Source organism: Parasteatoda tepidariorum, chromosome 9 (genome assembly GCF_982258835.1).
Source record: "Parasteatoda tepidariorum strain Cologne lab strain chromosome 9, Ptep-v5.0, whole genome shotgun sequence".
Lineage (NCBI taxonomy): Eukaryota > Metazoa > Arthropoda > Arachnida > Araneae > Theridiidae > Parasteatoda > Parasteatoda tepidariorum.
The window spans coordinates 88,955,612-88,981,206 of NC_141763.1; the positions used below are offsets into that span (position 1 = coordinate 88,955,612).

General features: G+C 32.9%; 1 protein-coding gene across 2 annotated transcripts in view; it reads left to right on the top strand.

Moving 5' to 3' along the window:
• LOC107446577 (lysosomal acid lipase/cholesteryl ester hydrolase) overlaps positions 1-17,522 on the top strand; it is a 44,920-nt gene extending 27,398 nt beyond the window's left edge. For both annotated transcript variants that reach the window (XM_043053970.3, XM_043053971.3), the window contains exons 4-9: positions 369-519; positions 3,396-3,488; positions 7,822-7,974; positions 8,682-8,753; positions 10,883-10,948; positions 15,841-17,522. In XM_043053970.3, the coding sequence (XP_042909904.1) occupies positions 369-519; positions 3,396-3,488; positions 7,822-7,974; positions 8,682-8,753; positions 10,883-10,948; positions 15,841-16,080 (775 nt within the window). In that variant the 3' untranslated portion in view covers positions 16,081-17,522. The remainder of the gene's footprint in view (positions 1-368; positions 520-3,395; positions 3,489-7,821; positions 7,975-8,681; positions 8,754-10,882; positions 10,949-15,840) is intronic.
• Positions 17,523-25,595: the final 8,073 nt, after the last annotated feature.

Consider the following 25,595-nt stretch of genomic DNA (forward strand, 5'->3'; position numbering starts at 1 on the left):
CCCTGTAAAATCATTTGACGTTCGTCTGAGCTTGCCGAACGGTCCGCGTGCTATTTTTAAGTACAAGCTTATTATCTATGTTGCAATTTTTTATCCATCTTTTGTGTTACAATTATGAAACAATTTTTTATCCATTTTATTCAATGCACCATAATTTCAAATTTCTAAGTCTCACAGAATAGTGAGTCCCTCCAGTTTCAACGTGCTATCGTTTAAGTAATACAACCTGATACAATAATACTGCATTCAAATTACTTATATTGTTCTTGATCTTATCATTATGAACAAATCTTATTATTTAGTATCAAACAATTATCACGATATAATACGTAACATATGTTGCAAACTAACTTTTTTTTACATTTCAGTTTTCAAGAAATGGCGGAAAAGGATTTGCCAGCGATGATGAATTACATGTTAAACAAGACAGAGCAGAAACAGCTATTTTATGTCGGTCATTCTCAAGGCACGACAGTTTTATTCGCACTTCTGTCGGAATACCCAGAATGGAACGAAAAGGTATCACTTGTTTTATGTTGAGTGTCCTGTTAAAGCTCTGTCACGTCCCTAATTTGTTGACAGCGGGAACATACCAAAAACCTGGTCCTGTCAAAATGGATACTGACCGATTATCACGAGAACTCCTCCAGACATCAGACTCGCGGTTACTATAGTTACGAAGATAAGCCTTTTTTGCACTCTTGTTCCCGCATAAACAGACTTTCAGATGGGAGTAGTTTAGACATTAAATGCTAATGAGTAAAAGTCACTGAAAGCGCCACCTAACGATGAAATGGCAATCCATAGAATAAATTATACGTTGCCATAGGAAAATATTCATTTCAAAACTGAAAAACTATTGGTTAAAATTCACTCTGATCATGACTAAGCGTTTGACGTACCGTAACGTCTGTTCGTAAGTTTGTCCATAAACGTATGTACATGAGCAAACGTTTCAATCAAAAATAACTATGACGAGGATACTGCAATTCTTAATTTTAAAACTGTTTTGACATTTTTAATACTACTTAATATTTTTTTTAATATTATTATTTCATTAATATTGTTTTTTTATATTTGGGCATTTTTTATAACATAGTATTATTTAATATTATTTTTATAAATCTCTACTTCTCAGACTTGCCTAAAACAAATGTGGTCGTAGCATAAAAATACTATTGCCAATTTTGCACAAAACATTTTCACTTTTGATATATGTATTTTAATATGCTGAAAAAGTTGAAAGTGGAAAAAGAAAAATAATTTTCTAGATGTAGATATCATCCTAAATATGTTTTCAAGTTTTCCTCTCCTCGCTTAAGTGGGGAAAAAACACGATATTGATTTCAACAATCGAAAGACACCTGAAATAAAACATTTTGAAACCAAAATAGTCACTAATCATTGAAACCATTTCTAAAATTGGTTTATAATTCCAAAATAATTTCATGAAGAAAGAATTTTTTTCACAGTTATTTATAACTTAAATTAATTTTAATAAAACAAAATAATTGTAGGTAAAAGTAAAATATTTCCGCAAAGTTCGTTGTAGTTGAAGGCCCACAATTTCGAGACCAAACGTGATTGTGGCAATTTGTTCGACAATGTGCTAAACAGCTCTTATTTCCCAGATAAGGGGATACCTTCCGATTTAATGCAGGGTGGACTTGACACCACTACTAAGGATCGAAGCCAAGTCCTTCACCAGATTTTTCTTGTGGGCTTAATTTGGACCAAATTTTAAAAAATACGGATATTTCAAATTATATATTTCTTTTTTTGTTTACAATTAGATTAAAGGTTTTTTATTTAAAATTTCATTTTATATTATAACACAATAGTTGAAGAATTAAAATTTAACTTTTTGGAAACTGGAGTTAAAGTTAAATAAACTTTTTCGACTCGAACTCCAGCAAAATTTTCTTCAACTTGCCTCTGACCTTATAATTACTCAACCACTGTGTAAGCAACGAAAAAATAAATAATAAATGATATTTACATTAGCTGATATGATAATATCCAATGTTGCTTTTTTTCCGAATAGTCTTCCAATTATTAACTCATAGTATAATTATCGGACCTAACTAATTAGAGAAAGCCTTAAATACCTCATCTAAACGTTAAAATTGAATTGTGAAGTTAGAATGTTAAGTGCACTAAAATTTTTATTTAATGACATTTGCAAAATCAGATGAATGTTTGAAATCGGATTATTAATACAGATTGGGGTTTGAAATGTCAGTATTACTTGATTGAAGTTAAAGTTGCGATTAACGAAAGAAAATATACATTTAATTACAACATATTTATTGACTAGCTTTCGTGTCTGTAACGACGAAATCTTTCTATCATATGTTTGATATCTCTCCGACTAGTTAGAGTGCTCCAATTTCTATATATTCTATATATTTCTATAGCACTATGTAAACAGATTACAGAAATTGAAACAATTAATCATCAATCCAAATTTCGATTCCTATTAAAGAAATAGAAGAATTCAGTAAATTCATTCCCTCTCCTATTTCGTTCGAAGCGTAATCTATGTGGACGCCATTCATTTCTTTGTTCTTCTACATAAGTGTGTCCCGCAGTGGACTGATCATTAAGACACGGTTCCCAGCAGATCACCGAAGTCAAGCATCACTGGCTACGGTCAGTGTGCGGGTGGGTGACCACTTGGATCAGTCTGCGTAGGGACCGAGGGTGTGCGGTATTGGTCCTCGTTAAACTGTGCTACCGTAAAGTGCTCGACTTCGCGCGCAGGTCGTCGGGCTACCGAAGCGGGGGTGCCATCCCCTCCGCAGAGGATCAAAATTGTGATGGAATGTCTTCGGATCATCCTCCGGGATGTTTCCCAGACCGTCGCCAATAGCCCATTGTGCAGCTCTAGTGCGACGTAAATTAACAACAACAACAACAAATCTACATAAGTGTTGTGCGTGTTTGCCCTATGTCTGTAGCAAATATACACAAACACTTTTCTTCAATTCTGTATATTTTAAAAGCTTAGTTCTATTGAAGGGACTTAAAAGGGGAAGATGTGAAGGGAATTTTCACATGGGTCAGAAATTAAATACGCTTTTCTTACTTAATTTGGGTCTAAGAAAAAAAAAACACGTATGACGCAGAATTACTTTTGAAAGATGTGGAGGGAATTTTTACAGGGGATAGAAATTAAGAACTTTTTTTTTTATTTAATTCTGACAAAAAATTATTTTCTTTTCAATTCTAGAAATGAATATTTCTCAAAAAGAAATTATTTCATTTCTTTTAATCAGTATCTTTTTTTTTTAACATAAACGCATTGACAGTTCTTTCTTATTCTGCAAAAATACATGAAAAGTTGCGAATTTAAAAAAATCTCACTTTTTTTCTTCCAATTGTTTTATTTTTAGATCAAACTTTTTATTGCTTTGGGTCCAGTGGCCACCGTAGGATACATCACAAATGCTATTAAATATCTATCTCCTCTAGCTATAAATTTCGATGTAAGTAAAATTCAAATTTACTTTGCACAAAAATTATTCTTAAAAAAAGTAGTTAAGAATTTGCTCACATTCCACATGTCCCCAATCACTTTATTTTTTATTTTTTTTGCACTGAAGACTCTGTCAAGTTCACCGCCCTTGAAACTTATTGACCACTACTCTAAAGTGACCACTTTTATCAAGAACAAAATTTATTCTTCATAATAAAACGAAATCTTTGTAACATGATCACCTGTCTTTCTCGTATCTTGACCGCACAAATAAGTCAAATTTGTCTGATACTTTTATAGTTTGTAATAATGTGACAAACAAAGGCCTCCAGCGATTGTCCTCTTGCGAATTAAGTCAGGGAAGTGCTCCTTTTTTTTAACAGAGTAGTCACCGCAAGAATGTAAGCTCAGAATCCCACGGATAGATGGCAGCACCAGCCATTTGTGAGGCAATTTTCTCAATTTAGACATAGATCTGAAGGGGGAGGAAATTTTAACCAGATCTCCGTATTCATGGTTCAGTGACGGATCACAAGACTCTCGATTCCACAGATTTTACGAACACGTATATCGCATGCACTCGGTGAGTCATGCTGAGTCCAGGATCGAACCTCACCCCCTCCAGACCAGAGTCTGATTACCTCACCACTGGACTACCACGGCTCTAATAGTACTACTGTAAGCCTTTCATAAATTTATCAACAACAAAGGAACATTTGTGGAAATTTTCTATGGATGGTGTTTTCAATTGAAATGCGAACAATAACAATCTCGAGCTCGGGACCTACTCTAGTTCCGGTTAAAAAGTTTGCAGCTGCTTACTACATGTTATTCTGATAGGCGATGTTTTCAAACGGATAATTTTGTTTTCAATAAAAGAAATAAACTAGATAATTTCTGAGCTCAAATCTGCCGTATTTCATAAGAAATTAATGTTATTATGTAATTCTAGGGAGTTTGGAGTGAAAATTTGTTTTAGTTATTTTGTTATTTATTATTAAAAAAGGTGACATGGTTGTTAAATTTTGAATAACTCGCTTTTTTGGCAGTCTTGATTTGACCTCTTTCCATTTGTTTATTACTGTTTGTTCGTGTTGCAAGCTGTGCACCATCTTACGTTAGTGTTAACACTTTTAGTATTGTAAACAGTATTGTTAGCATTGTAAACATAAGTAATAAGTAATCAAATGCATTGTTTGCAAGAATCTCAAAACACAATGATGCCAAATGGCTTTAAAATACAACTGAAACAGTAACCCGGAAATTTAGACAGTCCCGAGCTTGCAGCGCTCCCTAGTGTGGAAAACACCATCCATATTATTCTCTTATCGAATTTCCTTAAATTGGTAAAACAGTATTAAAAGCTAATCTTAACCCTTTTGTGAGTTGAACATATGAGAAAACTATTAACACCTTTCGTAACACTAGGAGGTTTGCCAACCTCTGCTATGGCTTCTCATTCATAATTTTTTTTTCTCTTCCAACGTCAAAATTTTCCAATGTTTTACCGAACATTTTGTTTTCGAAATATATAATTATCGTAGCTTCATTTGTGAACACCTTGCTAGTATGAAAATCGTAACGAAATAGATGATTACCTAATTTTGAAAAATAATCATCTGTACTTGGAAAAGAAATTTAACCTGAAGAATACAGATTATGCAAAGGAATACGAAGAAATAAATGAGAAATAATTTTATTCGTTGATGAGATATATAACACTTCAATAAGTGATCGCTTGTTATATACACGAGAACGAGTTTTTAAAATGAAGAAATAAAGATCTGGTGAGGAAAAAAAAAACTTTCGACAACAGAGGATAAATAGTCAAAGTTCAAATCTAAAACACTGAAACAGATTTGCGAAAAAACTCTTAAATTTGCATTAACTTTCGAACAAATTGGACAGCTCGATATAAAACAATATCTGTCCAATATATATCGTAATAATTGCTGTATATTGGACAATATCGATCGAAATAAAATTCACGTTAAATTCACAAATGAAAATGATTCTTTCAGTACGTCAAAATTTTAACTTCGTTGTTGCATTTTAGAGGGTTACAGATTATTCAAAAATGGTATTTTTCGACGCAACAAGCTGAATAGTTTATAATTGTTTAATAGTTTATTATATATTAATTAATTATATTAATAGTTTATCTTCCTTGAACTACATTGTCAAATTTCTTTTTTTTTTAATTTCGTCGTACTCTCTGTACTTTTTCTACATACCTTGGTAATTTCACGTTTCTAAATCTTATAGATTTTGTGCAGCATAGCAAATTGTTACAAAAAACGAAAAAAAACGTGTAAAAAATTCATGAAAAAAGTTTTCTAACCAAATAGAATTTCGAAAAAAAAATTGAGCTAAGTTCCTTAAACAAATAAGGCTCCTTTAAGCATGCAAAATTTCAACTCTGCAGTTGCAATCCTGAGGCCTACAGAGCAGGCTGTATGGTAATTTTTACGTCAAATATAACAGTTAATAATTCTCGAACTAATATTCGAATTTTATTTTTTTATTCTATCCTGCACCCTGTATACTATTATATAGTCTTACAGTTTTTTTTTTTATAATTTTTGTTATTACTAGTACATAAAACAAAATTTCAAAATGTGCAAGTGCGTTTAATATATTATAACTAAAATATACGGCACCCCATTCTTATAAAACACTTCTCCATAATATTTGTTATTTGTATATAAATGCACGTTTCATGCGTATGAAATCCATTTAAGTACTTTCATTATAATTAATAAGCACATTTTTTTAACACTTACGAATAATAATACTTAAAATCATAGAATCTAACAATATTAAATAAAATGTAAGTAAGGAGAAATTACCAAGCTCACCTGAAGGCATAGAGATGTCTAACCCAGTGGCAAAACTATACCAAACTATACCACTTAATACTTTACTACTTACTATACCACCATACTTTGTGTAATATTGTGGTTGTTAATGCCAACCAGTTTTTTTCGCTATTTTACTTTGAAATGAATCGTATTCAATTGGATGCCTACTAGCAACAAATTGTCTTTGATAATTTTTTTTTCTGTAAGCATGTAAATCAACTTAAACACATCTCTACAGGGAAATTAAATGACTGCAAGCGACGTCACGCGTATGCCGAACATGCTCGACACACGCATGACGTTGCTCGCAGGTATCCAATTAAATCTGATCCTAAAACTAATTCAGCGTGATAGTAAACCTGAGCCTTAAAACTGTGACGTTAACACACTATGCGAAACCACGAGATTAGTTGCAAGTACCCAATTCATTTAGTGGGACGGATAAGATTGTTCCATATTACCCAGGTTTTTAAATCGTGGTATAAAGTTATTGATATAGGCCCATCTCATTTCTTTTACGATATTTATTTTCGAGCAATATTTATTCTTTAAATCAGCAACTGCAAAAAAACCAGGTTCACACTAGCTTGAGTATGAGAAATATTAAGATTTTTTCCACCCGATCGGTTACTCATATCTCACATACATTCAAAACTCAAACAACTCCACCTAGAGCCATTTTCTTTTACTAGCAACCAATTACCATTTTATGATTCATACTAGACTTAAAGTCATGCACATCTCGTGACCCACTCGCGTCACAGCGTTGCTCCCTGGGGTGCAGTAGGAATTTTAAGAATGCATTTTGGAAACATCTGTATTAGACTCCATGTATATGGCTATAGTTTCAATTCGTCAGCGTCAAACAGAATTTTTATAGCACCTTATAAAGCAGTTCCATCTGCATTAAACACACTTTCAGAGAAACGTCAGAGCTGACGTCACTTCACTTGCCTGTCCACTCGAAGTCCATCACTGATCAATCAGTTGCAGATGCAACCAATAGGAATACGTTTTTATTGGGATAAGAACACAATTCATCCAATAGGAATAATGCGAATGAAAATTGATTGAATGATAGTGGAACACTGATCTAGTTCAATCTCTGACTAGGACATCTCTATAGCTATAAGGAAAATTAAGTGGGAGATTCGAAAATTTAGTCAGCAGCCTGTATATTAAGAGTGTTTATTCCGAATAGCACTGTATAGAGATGCCTAAGCTGACGCCACTTCACTCACCTGCCTGTTGAAAGTTTATCACTGATCAGTCAGTTTCTAGTCGCAGCCAATAAGAATACGTTTTATTTCAATGTAAAATAGTGTAAACTGCTGCCATTAACGATCAACAAATGAGATAGATTGAATGGTGAAAGTCAAATGATGTAGTTCTGCCACTGGTTTGGACATCTCTGTACGAAAACTTATTATAATTGACCAGTAAAATTCTTGTCAAACATTAATGTTTAATTTTTTTCATCAGTGGTTCTTAAAACTAGTGGGATACAATGAATTCTTGCCCACTTCTGAACTTATGAAATATCTGAGTGATAAAGTATGCGAGTCGGAAGCTAAACCAATCTGCGATGAGATGCTCAAATTGATATATGGGTGGGAGCCAAAGCAAATGAATGAGGTAAGTTATAATTTTTGTTAAGTTCAAATAGTGCGTACTCGTTACAAAGCTCAAAATAAAGCAAAAATTGAACACCTCTAAGATTTCTGACCCAGTGATTGTGATTTTAGCGTAGAAGTAGGATTCAGTCTAAATGGTTCAAAGGTCTAACCTTAAATATGCTAATTACTTTTTGAAGATAATAATATTTAAATTAATGGAATTAGACACAAAACGTCTTAACTTTGAATAAACCATACCCTTTTTTTGATGATTTTAGAGTCTTGACCCTCAGAGTCGAGGGATAATAATCCCTATCACTATCTGTACCCCGATCCAAATTGTCATAGTGTTGTATGCGCATGACCCCAGAACATCGTCTATAGCCAACAAATTCAAACTAACCAGATCTGGTCAAAATATTCCTTAAGTCTTTTGTGAAGATTTTAATCTGTTTTATTATAGTATTTTACTTTCATGGAATTATTTTAAATTTTCATTGAACTAACATTACTTAATAAAGAAAACACTATGAGTTAGGTCGAAACTATTAACTGGAATTTTCGGAAAGTAGGTAATCAAACTATTTGCTTTATTTAAAAAGTTGAAGCAATTCGAACTGGGTCCCCATTGGCTCCATTTCACGAAACTCTCCTCTATGTTGCACGCTTAAGATATAACTATAGGTTAACTACATTACATGTTTATTTCTTTTTTATTCCATTTAGACGAGACTTCCAGTTTATCTGTCACATTATCCATCCGGAACTTCAACTAAAAGTATAGTTCATTTTGCTCAAGTAAGTTTAATAATTTTGTGTGCTTTATATCATCACATTTAAACGATTTTCACACTTTATCTGACCAAAAACATCCAGGCCCCTAAATAAAGAAGTGGAAGAAGCATCATGGCTGTTTTCATGATTCGGCCTGGGTCCGCTAGCTCCTGTGGTTGAAAAGATGAACTCTAATATGCATCTGGAACTCTTGAACGGTACTGCTCTACCAACTCTACGGCAATATTTCGGGAAATGCCCATTTTTTTCCAGCAGAATAACTACTGTATACACACATATGGAGACTTGTGCAGCCATGGTTTGACAAAATAGTTGTCTCAAGAACTGGACTGGCCTTGTCAGAGACCCGATCTAAATCTCATTGCACACCTTTTGACGAATTAGAACACGAATTGCGTAAACCAGCTAAATCATCGTCACTATTCTGCAATCACGTCAGCTGTAATGAACGCCTGTAAGTCAATCTCTATGGTCACCTGTCAAAAACTAGAGAAAAGTCTTCCCAGGCATTGCGGAGGCTGCCATCCATGAAAAAAAGGGAACCGGCATTCTATCAATATATGTATGTCTCAGGCATGAGTGTCGGTGGCGAGGGAGACGATCGGCATATATGGCTCCCTCATTAATTAGAAATCTCTAAAATTCACCCTTAGTAATTCGGACCAATAGAGAAAAATCTCATGCATATTCTTCGATTTAAATTTAGTTAAGTTAAAAACAAATTAAGAAATTTATAAAAAAATAAATAAATAAACTTCTAGCAGATAAGAGAGAAAAGAAAGATCGATCTGCCATTTTTTAAGTGAAATTTAGAGACACATTCTAATTGTGTATTTGTCAAAATCAGAGTCAAAAGTTTTCAGTTTTCAAAAACTAAGTCAAGACCAAGTGAGATATAGGTGTCTCAGTCAGAAACTGAGACACCTATGTCTAAGCACTCTTCCAACTCATAATATCCGGATACTTATGGTCAAATGATGTTCTCTCTTTAGCTTGCATAATTTTAAATTTGTCAACGGCAATGCGTGAAATGCCCGTTAGAGTAATGCATTGTATAGAATACCTGACATTTTTAGAGGCTAATTATATAATATCACAATTATTCTTTATTTAACCTAGGCATTGTATATAATGATAAATGAGCTTGAAGCAAAACATGACTGTTTGGTGGATGTAAATCACAAAAGAATGAAACAGTGTACTATTATTTTATTTTTATTTCAAGAAAAAATAATGAATTGATGATCAAAAACGAATTTTATTTTTCAATAAATAACTTTTTTATGAAGCAAACATTTTACTTTAACCAGCTTATTTAATTGTTATCAGTTATGTCCGATTAAGAAAGATATCAGTGTAGAAAGTACCAGGCAATGGCCCTTAGACTTGAAAAAAGCATCAGCGTAACAGTACCAATTAGGTTCTTCACCTTAAGCATCAATGTAGCATACTCCGGGAAATGTCCAATATATCTCTGCCAAAATTATTTTCTCTGTTAATTTTTTTTTATTAATGCATGGTGATTACTACTAATTTATGCCCTTCTTATTAAAAAAAAATTGTATAATATGAACCTATTGAAATATATAGATGATAGATGATTTTCATAGGTGAATGTTGACATTGTCAATATGCATTCGCCCCTCGTTGGTGACCTGGACGTGATCTGAACTCGCCTACCTCGACAGACACGTCCACTTTTTGAACACACCTACTTCGATGAATGGTCCACAATGAACAGTTGACTTGGGACTGCCACATTATCCACCTCCTCATGCTGTTGCTACTCAGTCTCCATGACATGCAACATCGGCCTGTATACACTCGACTGCTAGCGGCAACACGGGAGAGACCGTGAATTTAATACAGCTCTCACGATCAGAACTCTAAGTCCGGTGACCTTAATGCAAAAAGAAAATTTTCGAGTGACTTGTAATAACAATTAATAAGTGACTTGTAATAACAATTATTTCTAAAATTCATTTAAACTATCCCGAAAATGAGGACTGTCGTGTGAAAATATGGTACTATTTTTTTTAGATTCCTAATTTATACTGGTTTTAAAATATAAATTTTGAAAATCTTAATCTTAAAATATAAAATTGATATTAATTATTACATATCGATTTCAGATGGTGGAGTCGAAAAAATTCCAAAAATACGATTATGGAAAGCACAATATGGATCATTACAACCAGGTAAGTAAAATTAAAATATCCACCAATTTGATATTTTAGCGTGCCCCACTTAAATAAAATTACAATGATTTTATGTCATAACTGCACTCAAAGAAAACCAATGAAGAGCAATGTATATTATGTTAGTCTCTAATCTAAACTATAATCTATATCTAAACGATAGTCTGTATCTAAACGATAGTCTATATCTAAACGATAGTCTATATCTAAACGATAGTCTATATTTAAACTCATATTTTATATATAAACGATAGTCTATATCTAAACGATAGTCTATATCTAAACTCATATTTTATATCTAAACGATAGTCTATATCTAAACACATATTCTATATCTAAAAGCATATTCTATATCTAAACTATAGTCTATATCTAAGCACATATTCTATATCTAAAAGCATATTCTATATCTAAACACATATTCTATATCTAAAAGCATATTCTATATCTACACGATAGTCTATATCTAAACACATTTTCTATATCTGAAAGCATATTCTATATCTAAACGCATATTTTGTAGCTAAACGCATATATATCTAAACGATAGTCTACATCTAAGCGCATATTCTATATCTAAACGCATATTTTATATTTAAATGATAGTCAATATCTAAACGCATATTCTGATATTCTGTATCTATACGCATATTTTATACCTAAACGATAGTCAATATCTAAACGCATATTTTATATCTAAACGATTGTCTTTATCTAAACACATATTCTATATCTAAAAGCATATTCTGTATCTATAAGCATATTCTATATCTAAAAGCATATTCTACATCTAAACGATAGTCTATATCTAAACACATATTCTATATCTAAAAGCATATTCTATATCTAAACGATAGTCTATATCTAAACATTTCTATACCTAAAAGCATATTCTATATCTAAACGCATATTGTATAGCTAAACGCATATATATCTGAACGATCGTCTACATCTAAGCGCATATTCTAATCTAAACGAATATTTTATATCTAAACGATAGTCTATATCTAAACGCATATTCTGTTATTCTGTATCTACACGCATATTCTATACCTAAACGATAGTCTATATCTAAACGGATATTCTATATCTAAACAAATATTTTGTATATAAACACATATTCTATATCTAAACGATAGTCTATATCTAAACGCAAGGAGCGACTCATTTCCTGCTCCTCCTGGACAGGAGAAAATCGAATAATCAAAAAAGGAGAGGAAAAAATGTCCTGTTCAAATAAAACAACTTCTTATTTTAGCTAATATATCCACCATGTTTATATATTACTTGAAACATATAATGACGCGCTCCATTTACTGAACCCTAGAGGACATTAGCATCAATATTACCCCAAGTTTCAATGATGGCAGTCTTAATTCTGTCATAAACTGAAACTGCTACTTGTTAACATATGCAGTCCTCCTGAGGATGACCTCCACGTTTTCTTGGGAATATATATAAGGTAAAAAAACAGCCTCTTCATGGCGTATACATCCTATTATCCAGAAACCATCACTGTGAAGATTTTGGAAAGGTAAATTGACATTGCCCTGCTGAAAAATCTATCTTGAGCCATCAATTCTCCATACAGCCTTGGGGAGCAGCTAGGTCAAGTTTACCACCATATCTGCATACTTCCTATTATCCAAAAACCATCACTGTGAAGATTATGGCAACGTAAATAGAGACATTGCCCTGCTGAAAAATCTGTCTTGAGCCACCAGTTCTCCATACAGCCTAGGGGAGCAGCTAGGTCAAGTTTGCCACCATATTTGAAACCTTCCTCCACAAATAATGTGCCTCCACCATGGAGAAGAAATCCTTTTCTTTTCTCATACTATTGTAATAGCACACAAAATTTTTTGGGTCATCTTAATTCTTTCATTTTACACCATGGGCATCGTTGAGGGCGGGATGTTCCCCTCAGTTATTACAAATCTCTGCCCCCTCAATTTCTCAAAGTAAATTTTCATGAATTATCATCCATGTAAGCTGATAAAAATTAAAAATCAAGAAAGAGATCAATGTTTCCGAAGATGTTTAGCAAACTTAGGAAATATTTTTTGTTGGGTGCAAAAATTTTGGATAGCTAGTGTGACTGTGTATTTTAATCAAAAATTCATCTCCCTCAAAAATTGAACACTCTCAATGTCCGTGTTGTTTTTTTACACTTCTTTGCATGATATAGCTTTTGGCATGGACTACTGCTAATTTTTTTTCCGCAAATTTCTTGTAAAATATATGAGACAAAGCAGTGATAATTGACAAAAAGAGAAAATCGTCTCTAAATGGACAACAATCTAGAGGTTTATAAATGCTGTGGAATGGCTCATGGTTCATGGTAGTAAATTTAATATGACCTTTCCTCCAGGCCGCATGAAGACTGCCGATTACCAAAGAGAAAAAAAATGCTAAAGGCTCATTTACTCGCATTTAGGGAGAATTGTGGGCATAAGCCGGATTTTCGACCAAGAGAATGCACTCGTTTACGTTGCAAAAAACTTCAGAATGGTGATTCTTGGATAATAGGGTGTGTATATGTCATGGGGCCGAGATAGCCTGGTTGGTAGGACGTTGGAATCGTGTTCATGAGAATTGGAGTTCAAATTCAGCTGGAAGATGCCCAGTGTATTAAATGGTGACTGGTGCACGTTATATCTGCCTGAGCCACAAAGTCAAGAAGTTCCCATTACAAATCAATACCACTGGGGGAGAACCGTAGGCGCTCAGGGGACAGAGCTCGTGTGTCCCAACGAGGTGAGCCGGGTTCGAATCCCAGCGGTAGCTGAGATTCGAATTCCGCAGCCGGTTCGTACCGACCACAATGCTGACGTAATATAAAGTGGTAGACGGATCATGGGTTAGAATCTTCTTGCTGTCAGGCTGAACATAAGAGATTTGCTTGGTTTTCCTCACAATGTAATGTAAATGTGGGTTAGTTTCAACAAAAAGATCTCCACGAAAGCAAATATCTCCCAATACTTGAACCAGGTATTTCCTTGTCTTCTGAGTTGAGTTCAAAATTACAAGGATACGGAGTTGAACTTTAACAGTTTTGAACATAGAATTGGGTTGGTTGTTCAACGACGGTTGTAAAATAAAATAAAAATAGCTTTGAAAGCACTGAATTGGAGATTGATCGTTCTCTGTTCCAGGGCAAAATTACAATCTGTGGTTGGATAAAAGGTGAGTCCTCCCTGTGAAAAGGGTTGTGACGCATGTGTGTGGCTAAATCGTATTCTTGGCCATAGATGAAGCATGAAGCCACTGAAACAACAAGAAGCTCATTCTGTGCCTTAAAAATTAGCTTGATTTCAAGCAGGCCTGTTGATGTTGGCAATTGACACTAGTAGTAAAGCCGCGATGGCTCAGGGGATAGAGCACTCGCCTTCCAATGCGGCGAACCGGGTTTGAATCCCAGTCAATGCGAATTCCGCTTCCGGCTTCCGCCGACCACAGTGCTGACGTGAAATATCCTCAGTGGTAGACGGATCATGGGTTAGAGTCCCATGATCCGTCCCAAAATTACAAGGTTACGGTGTTGAACGTTAGTAGTCGTCAACCCATAAAATTGGGTCGGCTGTTCAACGACGGCCATAAAATAAAATAAAGTGACATTAGTAACAACAACAACATATGCCATGAATGGTTTGCCCTTCCTCATGATCTCAATTCCCAAGAAAACGTGAAAGGCTATCCTCACAGTAAGTCTGTAAAGATAAACAAAATTAAGCAGTTTCAATTGTGGCAGATTTGAAGACTGTCATCATTGAAGCTTGACAGAATGCTATTGTCCCCTTAGAATTGGTAAATGATATGCAGCATCATATATTTTAGTCATATAAAAATATGGCGGGTGCCTTTTCTATAATCAGAAGTGACTATTTTTCGGTGGGACAATATTTTGAGTCATTTTTTTTTTTTTTTTACTCGTGGGTGGTGTAGGAAGAGTAGGAAGTAATAGATATAGACATAGATATCCAAAGAATATTGTTAAGATATAGATTTTCTTATTTTTAGTTTTCAAAAGTTTCTTTCTTTTCTTTTCTTTTTTTCCTTCCAAATATGAAGTAGCTTTATTTGAATCGGACACATTGCCTGTATCTACTTGTTCCATACCACATTTCGTTGATAATATTTTTATTTAATTCGATTAAATTGTAAATTGTCTCCTAAAAATATTCAATAAAAATTAAAACTGATTGATTTTGGTAAGTTTTGACTATTATGTGTTGGCCATGAGCAATATCCTCGAGTCGAATGATATTGAATATAGTAGTTAATTTTTAATTTGATGAAATGAACCTTTAAGAACTTGTTTTGTTCAATCTAATAACGTAAAGCCATCAGTAAGTCAAGCAATTTACAATAAATAAAAAGACTGTAATTACTTTTAGCTTTATTGTGTCAGCATTTGCCTTTTAATTACGTGCATGATTTCGTAGTATGAATTAAAACGAATTCATTGATTAGTTATTTATTTTTTTATACAAGTAAAAAGAACGGATATTTAATCATAACGGGCAAACTGAAAGTTTTTGCGATATTCTCTAATGATATGAATTACTATATCTCTAATAAAATGGGTTATTTTACCTCCAATGAAATAAATTGCTATGTCACAAATGAAATGAATCACTATGTCTCTAATACAATGAATTATTATGTCTCTAATGAAATATATTACTATTTCTCTAATGACCTAGAAATATACTTTTATTAATTTCCATTTGTTAGATTTATTCATTGTTTTATTAATCCGATATACCTAATTAATTACTTCCTTCGCTAATAAAAATTGTTAGTATTCGTCTCTAATCTCTTGATTCAGATTGCTAGAATTAATTTTCTAAAAATGTATAGTAATTGCAGAAATCCCTTCTCCGTTTTAGGATACGCCTCCTGAATACAACGTCACAAAGATAACCACTCCCACAGCCCTTTTTTGGGCAACGGCTGATTCATTGGCCGATTTCATTGACGTCAGCTTGCTCGAGAGGAGACTGAAATGTCTTGTATTAAGCTACTGTGTACCCAACCGGGACTTTATCCATGGAGAATTTGTGTATGGTATCCATGCTCCTGAACTTGTATACGATGAAGTTATTTCATTAATGCAGAAATATCGTTGATTTTTTTTGCGAGAAGGGATTGTACGAATTGCTGAAATAACATATTTGTTGTACTAACGCAGGATACTCCGCAATGACCACCTTTATACATATATTAAGAACCAAAACCAGTTTGATTACCTGGTGTAGCTTGAAGGGCCATTCCAATATTTCGGGTTTTGTGATTTGCTAATTTCTGCTGACAAGGTAGGAGAATGACATATTCTGCTGACAAATGAGCATTGCTTACATAAAACACAAAAATCTCCGGTTTTTTTTCGCTTTTTTTTTTTAAGAAAGAAAATTTAAATGCAACAAAAAAATTTGGAACACTGGGAGCATTTAAATTAAATTAACAATTTTTTTTTTTTTTTTTTTTTTTAGGTAACTTCAGTAAAATTCAAATTTAAAGCGAAAACTTTTTTACGTAATCCTAAAAAGGTTTTTTTAATTTTTTTTTTAAAAAAGTGGGAGGGGTCATCAAAAAATACTAAAATATTCGTGATAGCAGCGCTGGAATACGCCATCTAGGGAGAAGACCTGTTCTATGGCTTGACCCTTCCCTCTCCTCCTTTTCTCTGTTGAATAGGAATGTGCTAAGACATTTTCCCCTTTCTTAATATTTTTCGTATTTAATTGTCACATATATTTTTTAAAATTTCCTCGACTCCCTCTTTTGAAACTATGTTCAATGTAATTTTGAGTTCCATATAGTTTCTTAACTTAAAAGTTTTTAATATATTTGAAAATCAAGACAGAAACTAACGTATTCTTTCTCCCATGACTCTCCACACGCTAATGGTGAAAGCATGCGAAGTGTTGCTTAATATGGAGAATTCTGCTCTAAGCCACCTGTAGCTCATTTCAATCGGCAATATTTAAACGGCCCCTTTTTAATCTTTTTTTAACTCATATCTGTTTCATCCGGCAATCAAACAAATTTCTATGTTTTCAGTCCCTCCATCCACTGTAGTGATTCCTTAAACTTCGATAACCATTTCGTTTTTTTCTCGTTCAACATCTTGCTGAACACTCACATAATTTTAATGTTTCCTTTCTAGTCACAAAATATTTCAAATCTAACAGAGATTTTTACAACAATTAACTAAAGAATGATGTTAATCTTAGTTGAACAATAATATAATGAAAATATTAGTGTACATTAAAATGCAACAGCCCTAAGTGAGTCTACAATATATTCATTTATGACCCTAAATATGCATACTGTATTTTCACTCCATTTTGAAAATTGAATTCTTAAAATATATGTGAAGGGTGGTCATTACCAAACACTCTGTACCTCATCCATGTTTTACTTGCACTTTGTATGTCCTATTATTGTCTCATCATAAATGTCAAATATCATTTCCCATTTCATTATGAAAAATATTAAAAATATGTATTGTTAAGTCTTATTTTGTATTATATTTTTTTGGAAATAAAAGTATTGTTTCCGCTTTTAATTTTATTTTAATGTATGTTCACGAAGGAAGTATGGAACAAATAAATATTTTTCTGCGGAGTTTGAAACGTTGTAATATAGCTTATTATAAAAACGTACAGTGCACAAAAAAATGGACCACTCTAAATAACTTTTAATTTATGGATCGGATCTTCACGTTCTAGGACTCTGTCTTAATGGTTGAAGGGGGCGACCTCAAATATGCTAACTAATCAGTGCAGCCGATATTTTAAGTTACGGAATCCGACACAAAAACTTACTTTCTCTAAATAAACGTGCCTTTTTTTTTTACGGATTAATGTCTCCCAAAACATAGAGGGTAGCCGCAGGACAGCGGTCAAAAGTTTGATCCCCTTAATGTAAATTTTATCTTTTGCATACTTCGTCGTATCTCGAAAAGTTTTCGCACCCAATTATAAAATCCGCTTACCCATAGATAATTCCATGCAAAAAATAACTTTGAGTAAATATTTGTTATTTTTTATTATTTTATTTAATAATAGTAATAAAAAAAATTTAATTGTGAGGTACCTATGCAATTTTTGTTACACAAACTGTAAGGAATGTAATTCCAAAAACAAAATTTGTGCGAAATCAGCGACTGAGAAATAGAATTTTAAAAATATTACTTACAATTATTATAATTAACTGTAGTTAATGTTAATTATTAATATTATTATTAACATTAAGGGGATTTGAACCACTCTCCTGACCACACTATTGAGATCTACTGTACTGATGTACAAATATTTTGTTTCCTACTTACTTTTTATCATTCTCACGTACAATTCTTACTCTATCAATTTTAGTATTTTTTTCATCGTTAAACTAAATCAAATTTTAAATTCCTATATGATGTACTTCTACATAAGGCTCCAGGTTGTTGCAGTTGAGTAAGAATTTTTGCCCAGGGCCCTTAAATAAGACCAGGTCATTATACTCGTGATAACTTCCCTTACTATTGATCAACGCGTAATTAGAAATTGGTACAAAGTCACCACTTGAATATCAATATTCTCGGTCGGCAACATCGAATTTTCAACTATAAAAACACATTCCATTTTCTGGTGGTTGTTTTGTAGATGACCCACATTATCCACTTTTTACCTTATTCTTATTACGTTTTCCATTGCCGTCTATGAATTAAATAACTGAACCCCAACCATCATCAAACATTTATGATTCAGCTAAAAAAATGTGTCGGAAATTCGTCTATATTTGATCTACGACATTAATTTGTCTCTATTGTAGAAATCTAGACGTATAACCGAATTTTGCTTTTTGTGTTTTGTTCTAATTGGTCGTTTATGAAATATATAGACCTCAAGCAGCCTGGAACATTCATGATTGAATTACCAAAAAATAAAAAAAACAACGTGTCGGAAAGTCAACCATTTTCATCTACGAGATCAACTGAACTCTGTGGTAGAAATCTGGATGCCTAAGTAGAATTCCAAGCGTAACAGGGGAAATCACACAGGTATTTTATCCTAAAAAATGTATTAAATATATGTGAAAACAAAAAATTGTGCTATAATGTGCTACTTTAAAGTGCATTGTTTAATTTAATTGCGTAAAATAATGAAAGAGCCTCACCATTTAATTGCCAGGTAATTAAAAGCGTCCGTAACAGAGGGGACAAAGGAAATCCCACATTTTTGACATGCACTGTTATTTCCGCTATATTCTGTGATTTGGAACATCCTAAACATTATTTGTAATTTTTTTTAATGATCACATTTCAAGGTAAAATAAATTATTATAAGACTTTTTAAATTGCTTGCACATTTTTATTGACTTCAAGAAATGCAATGTAACAGAGGGAACATTTTGCAAATTTGATAATAAGTTACAGGGAAATATCACGCCATTTAATTAAACATTGTACCTTAAAGTAGCATATTATTGCAAAATGTTTTGTTTTAACATATATTAAATACATTTTTTATGATAAAATACCTGTGTGATTTCCCCTCTGTTACGCTTGGAATTCTACTACTGTTTCCAGTTGGCATGGAATTCAACTTAATCGACGAAATTCAATTTGTGTGTTTTGTTCCAATTGGCCGTTAATAAAATGTCTAGACCTCAACCAGCCAGTAACATTCATGATAAAGCTCCAGAAAAACGTGTCGAAAATTCACCATAGAATGTCAACTGGACTTGGTGGTAGAAATCCGGACGTCTAATCAACGAAATGTGCTTTGGATGTTTTGTTCGAACTTAATATATTTATTTCATTTCGTTTAACCGTGAAAAAATTTATCTTTCACTTTCTTTAAGATAAAAAAAAAAGTACGAATGGATGGTTGACTGAATGTAAACAATAACTAGCTTCCTAAAACCGGAAGAAATTTAGAAAACTTCCGGTGTATCCCTCCGCTTATGCTTACGAGGCGATGTGTGAACAGGCTTAATATTCTTGGAAGCTTATTTTTGTGATTTGTGTTTAAATTTACTCATAATTTTACCATTCGTAGGAGTTTTCTGTAATTTATAAAATTCTAACAGGCTGTGAGCCTGTTAGCCGGATCATAGCAAGCTAGCTGTGTCTTCCGAATTTATTTGTTGTTTGTTTCGTTGAAAGTTAGATTTGAAGAACGTGTTATATTGAAAACACACTACAAGTATAATAATATTGTATGGTGCGTTTTTTCAAGCTTATAGGCATTAAAATAAGTCGGAAGTGGTAACCCGGAAGTCTTACAACCAATTTTAAACCCCTAGCGCCATCTGCGCTTAGCTTTACTCAGTCAACCATACATACGTAAAGGTATAAAGAGATAGGTCATTTTTAGTGATATATAAATAGGTGGGTGTAATATGACGGGTAATGTAGTTTAATCTCTAAAGCAAAAACAACTAAAATCTTCATAACGTATTTTGACTTTCTAATACCCCAGAAAAATATGCCAGGTGATAAAACATTTGTGATCACTTTTATTTAGCGAGCATGACTAAATATTCTTATCTTTGAAAAATGATCCTTTGTTTTATGAATGTCTTCCGAGGATTTTATTTTCAAATGGGTGGGGTAAAGATAAAACGTGCCTATTTACTTATGACGTCAATGATACTTTTATTTTTTGGAGAGAAAAAAATTTAATTTTGTACATCTACCATTTTTTGCACGTTTTGAGTGAGATTTTTACTAGTCGTATTGCGACATTTGATTATTGTGTAAAACCTTTTTATACCGGAGCATAAAGAGTCTGCAGTGAAGGGCAACCAAAAGCATTGATGAACCTATAAGCTTAAATCGCATGTACCCCAATAGTAGGTCCCAGGGCTCTGGCCACAAAGCCACATGGGAACCCTCTAAAAGGGTCGATATGTTTCAATTAACATGTATGGTTTTTATTCACAATATCAAAAGACAATCTTTTAGGCAAAAACAGATAGTAAAGAACCTAATAATTTATTTAGAAGTACATCATTAGTATTCAGTATTTAATTTAGCTGAAGTATGAAAAAAATTCTTAAAATTTAATTGATAGTGTATGTGGGAATGATGAAAAGTCTGTATATTCGTTCTAAGTACGTAGCAAAGCATCTACAGCATTCTAAAAAATCATTTTCAAGATTTATTATTTACATTAAAAAAACACTATTTATCAAGTTTATTTGAAGTTGTAATAATTTTATGAAATGGAGACAACTCACATTAAATGTATTTTACACTTTAAAATACTTGGATGACGTTATACTTGGTTGACGTTATGATATGAAAAAGTAAAAAAAGAATTTTGGGGCCCTTTACAAGTTAAAGGCCAAACTAGTTTTTAAAAAAATACTTCCAATGTGATTTGGGGTGGGTCTCCTCACAAGTTTGGGGTCCTGGGTACATGCCCGGAATGCGCCCTCCCACAAATCAGGCACTGTAAATGGCTGTCGTAAATGATGTCGAATTTCGTGGTAGGCTACTAAACAACATATAGAGGTGTGGGAGAGGTTAAAAATTACAATGCAAATTCACTTACTTTCACTTAACATACTATATTTCTTTTAGTTTTTTATTTTATTACCGGCGTTTAACAGCCGACCGAGACTGTGAGTTTACGTGAACTTCCCATGGTTAACCCGACGACATTCGGACTCTAACCCATAATCCATCCATCTACCACCGAGGATATTTCACGTGAATACCGTGGTCCGTGCGTGCCGAGAGCAGAATTCGTACCAGTCTCCGCTGGGATTCGAATCGGGATCACCTCACTGTGAGTCAAACTCTCTATCCCCTAACCCAGTGTTCCCCAACCCCCGGTCCGTGGATCAAATAGTACCGGGTCGTCCATTTCATTGAAATTAAATTTAAATTCCTAAGTTTGTACCCCAAATTAAAAATATCTGTGTTCCATTAAAATTTCATTTATTTAAAAAAAGAGGCCCCCGAGGGCAGTGACATAATTTTTTAATGTTTGTAATGCATCATTGTCTCCGTTTACCCCCAGATGGAACCGTGTCCTTGCAAAGAAACAGGCTCAGGGTTCTTATTGTTTTTACTTTCTAGTAAGTTAAAATGTTAAATCCCTTTACATTTATTTTTTATGGAAACTGTATTTTATTTTGAAGGCATGTTTAAATACAATTAAATAAAAATTAATAAGTCAAAATAATCTAAAATATAAGCAATCAACATCTCCCTCCCCCCCCAGCGGGCCGCGTTAAAATTATCAAACGTTGACAGGTCTGAGTTGATAAAAAGGTTGGGGAACACTGACCTAACCCTCCACGGCTCAGTAGATTCCTTTTCTCATTAATTGAAGAACTAAACAAAAGTAAATGTTAAGTGACATTTTTAAAAACACAGGAATATCTGGAATTAGGAATATTGTGTAGCCCATTATCAATTTATCTGTCGAATATTAATTTATTCCACAAAGTCTGGCATTAATACCAGGATGTTTCCTAAAAAAATTATAATTTGTTAACAACTTTCTTGTTAGTTTTATATATTCTAAATATGATTTTCGAAAAGTTACTAAATCGTGTTTATCCCATTCGTTCATTAACTCATGTGTCCTGTTACAAGAAGAGTTACTTTTCCAAAATAAGAAAAAAATTATAACGCAAGTATTTAATTGTAATGAATTAATTCGCAGAAGTAAGATAATTCTGCAATAATATATTAGTATTATAAATATTTCTTTTTGAATCTGAAGCCAAAGCAGATTATAAACAAATGCACTGCCATTTTTTCACACCAGCGTTTTTCATATATAGACCATTTTCTTTTTTTTTTTTTTTAATTTCCTAAGAAAATCCGTTCTAATGAAGAAATTTTACTGGAGATTTCTGTTCTGAAAATGTGATAAGAGTAAAATGTTGAGTTTCTGAATATCCTTTTAGAAAATAAATTGTTTTAGTCACTAAATTCCAGTTTTTTTTTCTTTTTTTTTTTTTTTAAATTAACGTCCTGCTCATTTTATTAAATGTTTCTGACATAATGTTTTAGATCCTTCGGAAAAAGATGTTTTATTCTACCGGAATTACTTTAATTTGAATTAAGCTTTGTAATTTTGTTCGAGATAATTTATGATAATTTTCAGATCATTAAAATGGAATAGTACGTTAAGAAAAAATAGCATTTTGGGCATCCCCTTCTCTTTTTATTTTGCGTTTAATCAAGATTCCAAGGCCGCAATAGCTATTCCTGACACTTGTGCTGTGTATAGAGAGAATATCATAGCCGAAAAAACCACTCGTGTAGTTTAATAACGGAAATTTTAACCTCAAGGGCGCATCTCATTCTAGTCACACTATTGAGTTCCATGAAAAACGATAAATTGTGCGAAAATGCGTGTCCAACCAATACCTTCCAGAAAAGAGAAGGCCTCAGCACACGTTACCATAAACAGGAAATTTGATCCTTTAGTAGTCCAAACGTAACGACATCTTTCGTATTTACCACCACTGTGCAGCTTAGAAGTTTGAACGTAGTAACATCTGTGCGAAAATGCGTGTCCAACCAATACCTTCCAGAAAAGAGAAGGCCTCAGCACACGTTACCATAAACAGGAAATTTGATCCTTTAGTAGTCCAAACGTAACGACATCTTTCGTATTTACCACCACTGTGCAGCTTAGAAGTTTGAATGTAGTAACATCTTTCTTATTTTTCATCCACTGCGCAGTTTATGTTCGTTCCGTCACACTACTAAATTGATCCCTTTCTTTCTTCTAGGAGATGTTGGTCATACACAGTTGTGTATGACCAACTATCGTATTGTTATCGTATCGTATTGATCAACTATCGTATCATATTGCTTATTGTTACGCATGCGTATACAGGCCTTAAGGCCTGTATACGCATGCGTAACAATAAACCTCCTTCCATATGTATGTGTAACAAAAACTTTGCCCTTCAGGAAACAAAGCTTAGATAATCATCTTTTCGCAAAGTATAGGGCTATCATATTTTGAGAGCTGATAGGCATCATAAAGGTGGTGGAAGACTAGATTTCTTAATAAGCGATGTACAATATCAACGAATCAACCTATCATGAATGATTAACTCAGATTTGAATATCCAGGAAATTAAAATAAACTAGAAAAACAAGGATATTAACATTTTTAATTTATATTTGTATCAAAGTAGTATCCCTGTTGAACTCTCCATTGACTTCTACCACTTTCCAAATAAATGAACGTATTCAATTTTTAAAACTAACAGGACATACAAAAAATTGATAGGCACGACAATTTTTATATTTAAAAAAAAAATTTAAAATTATGAAAGATAATAATTTTTAACCAACAAGAAAAATAACAAAATTGATAGAATAGTACGTAAGATACATAAAAATAATACAAAAACCTAAATTTAAATTTTTATTGCTCTCTAACTCGTTTTGGATTTTATTAAAAAATTTTTTTAAAAAAACATTATTTTAGAGCATGTAAAAATGTTTATGTTATTAAATTATTTTTTATATGAAAGGATCCATTGCAACCATCTTTGAATAAACGAATTTTACATAAGAGCGGAAAATTTCTAGTTTGTGTTTCATTAATGACCAGATAATCCTTCAGCTGTATTTTCACACGTTCGCTGTGATCCGAAACCTCCGGACTATGGAGATAACGGAGATTATAAAATAAAATAATATCCAGTAACTAATTCAAGCTGGCATTAAATATGCAGTAAACGTGTAACTAGAAAAAAAAAATCGAGAAATGAAACGTATCAATATTTGATATCATATTCCTTAATTACTGTCCTTTATACAAATTTTTAGAATTTCTTAAAAAAAATTTAATTGAAAAAGGTTTCAAATTAATATTTAAGCGAGGAAAAGCAAAACACAAAACATACACTAATGAAATCCAATGAATCACTACTAAGGAAGGTGAGACAGAAAAAATCGAAACTTATTCGATTGCCAGCCGTGGGAAACAGAGGGAGAAAAGGAAAGATGTTCCCTAGAGATATATACAGTTTTTATTGGGCAATCAAACTGTTTTTGTAGTTTTATCGATAATTTTCCTAAAACAGAATTAACGTTTTTCTTCTTCCTACCTTAAACATTGAGACCATTAATGCATATAGCTTCTGTTACTTCGTTTTTGAGAAGAATTTTAATTGATTTCTAATTGGCGATGATTGCGAACCGGACACTCTGTAGAGTAAAATAAACAAGAGACGATTGAAAAAATAAATAATTAAGGTTTAAAAAAAGCTTCTGTATAAATAAAATTAACTGAAATTAGCTTAAATAAATTTTAAAAAAGTATTTTTCTTCTTGATGACTTTACTAGTTTACCTTGATGAAAAATAATGCCAGATTTTTACCCCTGTAGATGTTTAAAGAAGATAACGACCCGTTGAGTACACCTACAAATCGCCAAGCATTCAAATATGATTAATTTTCTAAAAATATTCCATTGCTGCAGCTAATATTTTGTCTATTCTATATTGACATTCTGCTTTTATATCGTAAACATAATAAATAATAAGTTATCAAGTGAAATCGAATCCAACTTCTCGATTTCCTGCTGTAGTTGCTGCACAAACTGAATGTATCTTTTTTTTTTAGAATAATTTCATTTTTGTGATGGCAACAAGTTCAAAACTC